The sequence below is a fragment of the Sprattus sprattus genome, assembly GCF_963457725.1.
Source record: "Sprattus sprattus genome assembly, chromosome: 8".
Taxonomy (NCBI): Eukaryota; Metazoa; Chordata; class Actinopteri; order Clupeiformes; family Clupeidae; genus Sprattus; species Sprattus sprattus.
This window is the reverse complement of record NC_137927.1, coordinates 3,783,810-3,794,486: the sequence shown is the minus strand read 5'-3', so window position 1 is coordinate 3,794,486 and position 10,677 is coordinate 3,783,810. Positions and strand designations below refer to the sequence as shown.

General features: G+C 43.0%; 1 protein-coding gene across 1 annotated transcript; it reads left to right on the top strand.

Annotated features, from left to right (window-relative positions):
* The first annotated feature begins 394 nt into the window (after positions 1-394).
* On the top strand, positions 395-5,452 carry purab (purine-rich element binding protein Ab). The gene has a single exon (XM_080843855.1). The coding sequence runs from the start codon at positions 428-430 to the stop codon at positions 1,256-1,258; it is 831 nt and encodes a 276-aa protein (XP_080699981.1). The 5' UTR covers positions 395-427; the 3' UTR covers positions 1,259-5,452.
* The last annotated feature ends 5,225 nt before the right edge of the window (positions 5,453-10,677 follow it).

Genomic DNA, 10,677 nt, shown 5'->3' with positions numbered 1-10,677 from the left:
TTGCATTATGTACATTAATGAATTATGTTCTTTCTTCAAACCACAAAATGAGAAATGGTCCCTGGAGTTGCCTCCTGATTCTTGCTGATCTATGGTTCTCTCTTGTCATGTGACCTCAAACCGTTTAAAGAAACGAAACCAGGAATGGTGATACTGAAATGCCTTCAATTCAGCTGCAGTGTCTAGATTTTTTTCCCCTTTCCTCTGCGCACAGCGGCGCAAGTTACGCGCTGCTTTGACGTTATGAAACACACCCACAATTACGACCAAATTCTACCGACTCGTTCGGTGCAGCAGTCCCTATCATTTCCAACGGCAACCTTCTGTGTCATGTGCAGATCTCGCGAGAGCATTAGCTGTTTCTGCTGGCGATCTGGGCTGCAGCAGGCTGAGGCACACTGCGAGAAGGTAAGAGGGGACGCACATCATGGCGGATAGAGACAGTGGCAGTGAGCAAGGAGGATTCGCCACGGGCCCCGGAGCCGGCCCGATGCACCCGTCCCGCCTCCAGCACGACACCGAGGAGCTTGCCTCCAAACGCGTTGACATCCAGAACAAGCGCTTCTACCTCGACGTCAAGCAGAACGCCAAAGGCCGCTTCCTGAAGATAGCCGAGGTCGGGGCCGGGGGAAACAAGAGCCGCCTGACTCTCTCGATGTCAGTAGCTGTGGAGTTTCGTGACTACTTAGGGGACTTCATCGAGCATTACGCCCAGCTGGGCCCTAGTAACCCGGAGATGGTGCAAGACGAGCCCCGGCGGGCCCTAAAGAGCGAGTTTCTGGTGCGGGAGAATCGGAAGTATTACATGGATCTAAAAGAAAACCAGAGGGGGCGGTTTCTGAGGATCCGTCAGACCGTGAATCGGGGGCCCGGATTGGGAACTGCACAAGGCCAGACCATCGCGCTTCCAGCCCAGGGACTTATTGAGTTCCGCGACGCGCTGGCTAAACTCATCGATGATTATGGGGTGGACGAGGAGCCCGCAGAGCTACCGGAAGGCACTTCACTTACGGTTGACAATAAGCGCTTTTTTTTCGACGTGGGCTCAAACAAGTATGGAGTGTTCATGCGCGTTAGCGAGGTGAAGCCGACCTACCGCAACTCCATCACAGTACCCTGCAAAGTGTGGTCCAAATTCGGGGCAACCTTCAGTAAATACGCCGACGAGATGAAACGGATCCAAGAACGGAGTCGAGAGCGGAGGGCACGCGAGCTGCTACCGGAGGGCCTACAGGGAGACGAAGGAGACGAGGATTGATGGATATAAAACGCATATTCACACGAGACAGAGAGAGACCGCTGAAAAGAAATTAAAAATATGTATGAAATAACGAATGACATTTAATCAAACGTTACTGTAAATGTTAAAAGCGCGAGAGAGAATTCCAAGGGATCACCCTACCCTTCAAACTTGCAGTCACATCTCAACCATCACCGGAAAATTACCACTTATCCACAATACTACAGTAAGCCGCTGCTATCAGTAACATGGGTCTATGGACTGGTTTTCTGCTCACAAAAAAAAATGATAATAGACTGGAGTTTGTCTTACCTGTCAACAGCCAGTTTTATACACGTCCAGGCCATTGCAATGGGTTTCAAAGTGCAAATTCAAGATGTTATAGCGAAAAAGAGAATCTATATATATATATACGTTTTTATGTGTGCTAACATTTGACTCCAGCACAAATCAAGTAATATTTAGGAGTTTTATGAACCAAAACTTCAGCGTAGAAGTTTACACAGATTATATTGTAGGCCTACGTGTGTCTGTGCCAACCCGGCGCAGACTGTGGAGGACGTGTCAACAAGCATCTATCTGGGAAAAAAAAGAAAACAAACCAAGGCAAACTTGCATTTGAAGAATTAGAAGTACTTCATCTTCCATTTTGAAAGAGTAGAGACGGCAGACGAGCGTGCATCCGGTCAGCGCGAGCTCCCGTGCCTGACGTCAAACGAGAGCGTCAGGTCGGAGGTAACGTTGCCATCATGACCAGTGCGCGACTCATAATATTGAATTTTAGCCCACAGCACCGTACCCCCTTGGGCAAATGCTATCATGACAAAAAGTGCTAACTTAGAAATACTTATTATGATTTTGTGAATCAGATGTATTTAAATTCTGAACATGCCCACGTTTTCTGTGGGAGTATTCTTTTTTTTTTCTCTCTCTCTCTCTCTCTTTTTGGGGGGAGGGAAGGGGATGGGGTTAAACAGAGCAGGAGCTGTCCACCAGTACAAGCTTGAGTCGTTTTCTAGGAGAGAAGAATCCATGTGGGCGGCACTTCAAGCCCCCCGCGTGGATCGTCCTCTTCAACGTCAAAAACAACCTGGTGCCTTATCCCTGCTCCACACGTTTACATGCTCCGCGTGCCCCGACATTTTCGATCACTGGTTCGTCTTGCTTCATCTCTGGCTCACTGCAGGTGCGTTTCTGCTCCAGTCGTGGTATTCCTGAATGGACTTGCCATTAGAAACCAAACTCAAACACACATATTACTCGGCTTTCCTCTGTCTTGTCACCTGGAGAAGCGGGCGGAGATAAAGCAGCGCAGTGATGTAAGCATGGATTAATTCACCTGGAGGGATGGGGGACTTATCTTAATGCTCTGCGTAAGAAAACAAAAACAACACAAACAAAAAGTAAAGTTTTACATGTATTTTGTCCCGTGGGTGGGTCTGAAGGGGGTGGTGGTGCTTGCAGGGGGGCAGGGTGTTTTTAAATGGTGCTACTTCCCACGCGCGACGTGGGATTTGCCGGTCTTGCTAAAATCAGTTTGCCTACCTGTTTGATTTGACGTTGTGACGTCACTCCACATGTTGTCATAGTCCAGCTCATCTTCTCAAAAGGTTACACTGCTAACATTTCAGTATCGCGTGCAATATGGTTGCCTACATGCCAACCGTGGCATTTTCTCTGTACCGATGGAACTAGTTCTCTCTGTAAGACGCATAGGACTTAATTCTCCCTTACGATGGATATTTGAAGCACTTCTTTGGCACTTATTTTTATTTAATTTTTTTTGAAACACGCGAAAACAAACATAGAGAAGAGATCAAAGGTTGACCGATCTCCTCGTTGTTTGCCTAGTTCCCAGTTTGGCTAAGTCGTGCGCCACAGCTATGATCTTGGCACTCGGCTGTAGAGCAGGGATGCCCATCTCTCTTTGCGACCAGCTAAGGCACCGTGGCTGCGGCTGTGGCTATGAGTCGTGCCTGTAGTCAGGCCAGCAACGCAGCGGCAGAGCTGCGTAAAAGTCTGGCGTAGGCTCTCCACCGGGGGACGTTCCATTGTAGTTCGCTGCTCAAGCGTGTTTGATACATTCTAACTCTCTGAAAGTTCTTCGCAACTGGCACAATGCTTGCCGAAAAGAGAGATTTAAAAAGTCATTTTAAAAGCACCCTTAAATGAATGTTTTGTAAAGAAACAATTTAAGAAGAATAAAACAATTATTTAATTTAGCTTGACTCTGCAAACATGTTAACCAGAATGTGTTGAAGAAAGCAACATTCCTCTGAAAGTTTTTATTTAGCTTTGTTCAGCTCCTTTCTGCACTTTTCTCTGTAGACCTTTTTGAGATTATTCTCAGTGATATTTAGCTGCAACACTGAATACACAGTATCTTTCTCTCACCCTCTCCCTCACTTACACACACACACATGCAGACACCATCATTGTTGTTGAGTGGGTCTACTGGGGAACATCTGCCCAGATGTTCTAACCTCAGACACAAACTTCAGACTTGTTTTTAGTGCGAGTCTGACAAAAAAACTAACAGAGACAGTGGCAACATCCCTGATACTGCTGCGTCCTCACTTCCTGACTTCTGAGTCTACTAGAGCGTAGGCGTCCAGGAGCCACGCGCCCTGACAAGGCTGTGTTACGCACTAGCTGACACGAGGACAGAGCTGGCCTGGATCGGGCCCATAGATCAGAACCACATGCGGCCCAGAGCACTGCCTTCTACCGCCTTTAAGGCCTGCCTCCTAGAGTGTCTGTGTGAGTGTGTGAAGTGGAAAAGCTCTAGGAAAGGGAAACTGGAAAACACCCTGGCTCCACTGTAACTCTGTGACTGGGCTCATCTGCAGACCACAACAGCAGACATGTAGAGGGTGACCATTAGAAAACTCGCCAGAGAAAAAAACAAAACAACATATGTTTGTTGGTACTGAAATGCCTCTTTATTGCTCAAAAACATACACAACTGTTTTATTTTAGTAGTAATTCTTTAAAAAAAATATATGACTAATTACTTATCCTTTAGGTGCTACTAAAACAGCTCTTTCTTAGTGTGTGTGTGTGTGTGTGTGTTTGTGTGTTGTGTGTGTGTAGGTGCTTCGATGAAACAGTGCTAAAAAGGCTGTCTTAATGTGTATATGTGTGTGTGTGTGTGTGTGGTAGAGAGAGAGCTACTAAAACAGTACTGAAATAGCTGTCTTTTTTGTGTGTGTTTGTGTTTATGCCTGTGTGCGTGTGAGAGAGAGAGACCTACTGAAACAGTACTAAAACAGCTGTTTTAGTGCACACTGCCTGGCTTGGAGGCAGTGCACATAGGAGACCAATCAAATCTCATGTTATGATTGTTTCCTTAGCAACGACCTCTGACCTCCCTTAGGTGGGCCTGTATAGCCAGAGGTGTCCACACAATCCCACCACGGTGAGAGTGTGGTGGTTCTTGGGCTGGAATACCTGGTGTGGTGGCACTTTTTCTTTTTAGTGTTAGGAAAATCTCTCGAGCTAGAGGTGTTTCTTCTGGTCTTACCTAACATCATCAGTTTGTATGTGTGCGCGCACACATAAGCCCAGCTGACCTGGGTAAAGATTCCATCTCTAAGTCATGTAATCAGCCCAGACATCACATCAACAGAAAACCCAAGAGAGCAAAAAAAACAAACAAACAAAAAAACTTAAAAAGACAAAACTAAAAAATGAGTTACATTTTAAAGACATATTTTTGTGCTTGTACTTCTGTGTGTGTGTGTGTTCATGTGAGTCTAAGTCATTTTGGAAGATTCCATCTTGGTTCACAAACAAAAAAAACACCCTTAAAAAACCCTCAAAAACATCTGTGTTTTCTGGAAAGACAGGAGGACTTTTGTAGATGGAACCGGGTAGAACCTGTTCTCCCTGTTCTCCCTTCATCCCCTCTCGTGTCTTCTTCATGATATTGAAGTTCTGTAGAGCCATGTCTTTTAGAACCGTTCTAAAGGGAACCACAGACCGTGCAGCACTTTCTGTCTGTTGGTGCTCACACCAGTCTCCCTATTTGTGTATGTGTGTATGAGTGTGTGTTAACAGAGTTCTAAACACACTAAGAGATTGTATAGGCCAGTCCTCCTCTTGCTCCCTCTAATCGACGGGGGATTGACAGTTCTGTCATGCAGTACTTCCGTGGTCTTGTACTCCAGTTGTTGAAAGCAGGGGATTGTGGTCGGACGTAGGATGGGATCAAAGAAGAACAGTGATTATAGTATGGGGGGGGGGGGTTGGGATGAGGAAGAGGGTGTGGGGTTGGGGGGTGCAGGATAGGTCCCACGAGACAGAGGTCCACTGATAGATCTCACACATATCCTGTGCTCATTTTCTTTTTAAATTCAGACAGTGTTGTACTTAAAAAATCTATCTATCTATATATATGTGTATATATATATATATATATATATATATATATATATATATACAGTATATATATATGTGAGACCTGTGGTGTGTATGTATATATGGTTTGTTACATATGATGCTCCTCTTTATGGATAAAAGATAACATATAGATATATCTCTATATATAAATATATATATATAAATACATACAGGAAAAGCATATTGCTGTTTCTTTTTTTTCCTTTGAATTTTGTACTTAACAGAAGCATTGAATCAAATGGATGAATACTTGCACTTTAAATGTATTAAGAAAAGTAAAAAAAAACATCTGCATATTATTTTTGATAGGAGAATCTCACATTCAAAGAAATATAATAATTACTTTCCAGGCTTTGTGACAATTTCCTGTTGGGCAGAAATGTATCAAGCTCCTGTTACTTCCTGAAGTCTATTTTGTGTGTGTTGGAGACGGTAAACTGAACTCCGCTGCATGGCGAAGCAGAGACTCCTCTTTTCTGTAGTTGGTTTGAAAAAACAAAAAAAACAAAAAAAACTTGTCTGATGATTAAAACAACTGTGATCAACAAACTCATGCATCCATGTTTAACTTCTCTCACTATTCTAGAGTATTTCTTTTCTTTTGTTTGCCTTTCCTTATGACATCAAGATGGTGCTTAAAATGGCTTAGTATTCCTCAGATCTGTACTCTTTCTCATCATAGCCACCACCACCACCACCACCATCTTTACTCCCATCGTTGTTGACAAGATGAGCCGTATCTTAATGTTTTTTCTCCATTCCTCGGTGTTTCTGTATGCTCACCACTTTATGAAGTTTCTGTTGTTGGTAAACAGTGTGTTTTGTACAGGTACGATATTTTATTTTTTAGTTGGAGAGCCTCTTTTCGTCTGAAAATGACTAATTGCAATAAAACATTCATTCCTCCCTGATCCGTGGGCTGTCCTGTCATGTGTGCGGCAGGTTTGGTTCAGTCTCACCACTCAGGTGTCTGTGGAGCAGGACCCCCCCCCAAGTGTCCAACCACCTGCACCTGCTCAGGCTAACAACACTAGTACAGTTTCTTGTGATATCAGAGAATACGCTAATGATTCTAATAATTGCTCTCTTCTTTCTTTCTTTTGTCACACACACACATTTCTAAACAGTTTCCATTGAATGACATATGGAGATATTATGTTAAGTCTTCAGTCTTGTAAGATGGCAGACCATCAGGGCTTCCTTTATGAATACAGCCCCCCCTCCCCCCCACACACACACTCAAAGGACACACCAAAGGTAAAAAGACCTGACAGGTGTTTCTGTGAGACTGGTGGATAGCTCACCCTCAGTCCTCAGTCATTTCAATTTCAATTTTATTAAGGATAGCCCCTTGAGATGCAACATCTCGTTTTCAAGGGGGTCCATAGTAATAACCTACAGACATTAAATTCACATACTTACCTCTGCTAGATCAGCACCTACTCCAGCTTAATTACAGTCATTGACATTAGCTAAGAAATTATTTTGTATTATCAAACCATGGACTTCATTTAAAATAAATTACAAGAAAGGATAAATACCGAAGTTCATGGGTTGTTGCTAACATCTTTCATTCATTCAATTGTCTTCCAAGCAATTCATGTCAGCACTAAGAGATATGAAGTAAGGGTGTAATTAATGATTTACTATTGGTAATAGCGAGAAGTCATTCATTGTAGTTCATAAAACTTTAATATTCAATCCTTTAACGATGCAGGGCTAGTTAGAAAGAGTTTTACTAAACACAGTCCTGTTTACAATTTTTAAAGAACATCATCTAACGTCATCCTCTTCAAACTTCATGCAATCTCAAGACATCTCCAGGCTACTGTAAGAGTAATGTGATGTATTTACATCGTTTATCCATTATTTATCCACTCCAGTACCTTTAGACTGAGTGTAGATTGCTTCCAACAGCCAACATTCTCTGAAGAGTGCTGTGCTCTCAGCTCAGTTCCCCATGCGGAACCACAGTGGGGATCATTATGATCTTATCTTTAAACTAATGGACTGATGTTTGGCAGTGATAACAAGATTACAGATATGGTTAATAATACTGTTTGAGTTTGCACTTAAAGACAAGTCGGTTGTGAGGTGCTTTTATGTTTCTATTTGAAATGTCCATTTGATCAGAAAATCTAGCAATGTTCTTATGTTGTCTACTTGTAAGTGTTTTTCTTCTTCATATGCTGATATGGATGCTGGATGGGCTGGAAATGAAAATCCTTTCCAACGTCACTGTGGTCGGGTAATTCGTAGTAAACAGGTGGTCTTTTTCAGCTGTTGTCTATGAGGTCTAGACAGTCGCAGAGGCTTCCCCCCTGCCATTGGGGGTTTACCCCATTGTGAAAAAGCGCCACAACTCTCCCCCAGGCTGTCCCTGTAATTGTTTCATAAATGTGCACGATAAAGGTATGATGATGCCAGGGATAGAAACTGACTGAAGCGGATTGGGCCAAGACTAGATCAAGAAGCACCAGCCGGGATGACGCACTTCCAATGGACGCGTCGGTCATATAGGAGCTATCCATGGTCCTGACGAAAAGCTTAATTATAAGTGTAGGTCTCGTGTCGTAACGTGAAGTATATTTAATTTAGAAACATGAATGTTTGTCACAAATGCTGAGCTGTTGAAAGAAAAGACAAAGGACACTACGAGAAAGTATGTAATGTAATGTCAGTTATAGGCCTATGTGATAAGTGATATATCGTGGTAGAATTCAAGAAACCTTCTTTTATAACAATCAATTATCCCTCAGCTACTACTATATTTTGTACTTTTGAACTGGGTCTTATCACTTCTTATATGTAAATTATGAAAAAATCTAACCATAATTCTAACATAAGGTTTGCAACATGAAATTGATAGTAGTAAAACAAGTTGTAAAAAGTGTTGAAGTAAAACAACAGGTAAGGTAAATTAGACTGCTCGCAGTTCACTGAGGTTCGTTACTGGGTAAAAAGGCTAAATAGCATATTAAATGCAGACCAGACACGTTTATTTTTTAAAAAGGACTTTTATGAAGCACTTTTGCTTGTCACCAGCAAAAACGCTTTTCGTGTGTTGTGTCCTAACATGTAACAAATAGCCATGACCAATTAAATAAAAACATTTTTTTTTTAAGAGGAAATGTGACAACAAAGTGCCCAGAGAAGGAGAGCGCGATCACTTCTGCCAAACTCCCCCTGTTAAAGCGAGATTAAACATGGACGGATCATCACAGTCTCTAGTACAACAGCGTTCGCTTGCTACCCTAAATACCGGGAAAAGTCATATTAGCACAACAGCCAGGCCGGGGAGGCATAATACAAGAGAATAAGAAAGCCGTTACTAAGAATGTACTGTATATAAAAAGCACTTCTAATTCCACCCCAGATCTCTCGCAATCTGGAGGAAAAAGCTCACTTTGCGTCTATAACGCCTCGTAGCCTAACCAAGCCAAGCAGCACGTGTGTCCTACGAGGATTAGTGGCGCGGTGGAGGGCTGATAGAGAAGGCGTCCGTGTACCGGTGGAAGACTCCAGAACAGTAGTACCATTTGACGCCCAGCGCCGTGGGCTCCAGGCTCGGATGACACCCCGGTGTCCCTCTGCACGGATGATATATGATTGGTCTCCTAATTTGTTCGGACAGCTACATCTATCTGCACTACTTTTATGCTTTAAGGGGAGAGAGCTGGAGGCAGTCCCGCTGCGTTTTTTGTTCGATATTTTCACTTTTTGAAATAACATTTTACAATGTTACAGTGGCATGAAGGATTCCATTAGAGAGCTAGACCTTGTATCAATATTCTACAGAGGCAGGGAGATGATGGGATAAGTAGTCCTTTACAACAGCAATACTACTGAAGTTACAGTTGGTTTCAGTGTGAGCTTGTGGGAGATGCAGTCCTTTTCACAGACGATGGGTAATGTAGTCCGTTTCAGTGTCCAGTTTGTGAGAGATGTAGTCCATAATCATAGACAGTGGTATTCTGTGAGCTCTGATCACAAAACATAAGTAGAGGCTCCTTTGCTCACCCACACTGTTCACACACAGCACCCTCTCCATCAACATAACAAAAACCTCACAACTTGCAAGCTATTAGCCATACAGTACATACATCCTGTGTCTATTTCACTCTCTGAATCTCTCTTTTTCCCCCTTCAATCTTTCAAACTCGTACTTATATGGCGGAATACATGGTTACGCGCAGCCTCACATTCCTTTTCACACGTCCATAAAATACTTTGCATTTCCCAAACTTCTTCATTCCATACTCTTTACGTACAACCGTGCAATAAACCACAGAATAAGTCATGACACTGTCCTGTACGTCTCATAATAGTGTCACTCCAGTAGTAACTCTGAACTACTGAAGACCAAACTGTCCCATCATGCATCATTTTGGCTGATAGTAATGGTGTGGTATTGAGAATCAGCAACTCCCCTCTCCCCATTGAGCTGCAGGCCCCAAAGCAAACAAACTAACAAACAATAAATACAAATAATAAATAAACTATTACACTCAGTCAAGAGTTCAGTCTGTCATTCTTGTAGTGAGAGTTATAAGTCCACAGAAACTACAAGCGGCTGTGTGTGTAATTGTACAACATGTGTCCACATGTGTGATGGCATGTATGTGTATATGAATGGTAGTCTTTGTGTGTGCATGCAGTATCTGTTTGAGTGTGTGTGTGTGTGTGTGTGTTATGCTGTTTTGCTAGCTGGACTGAGCCCTTGTGGGAAGCCACACCCACACACTCCCAGCTCCACCTCTCTGTTTAATCCAGACTCTGGTGACATCACTACCATCAAGAATGCCAGATCTATGACATCACCCAGAAGTGATGTCACTGTGATGTAATAATGTAGTAGCTCCACTGATCTCAAAAAGATCAGTGAGTAGCTCCCATGTTTTTCTTGTCCCTTCCTCTGTGTTCTGTATTTGTATGCATGTGGCAATGCTGCAGTTGTCATGTCAACAACTATAAGACTTGGTAATACGTGGTAATAAACTCACTGTATGAGGACATAAGGAGCTATTTATGCTACA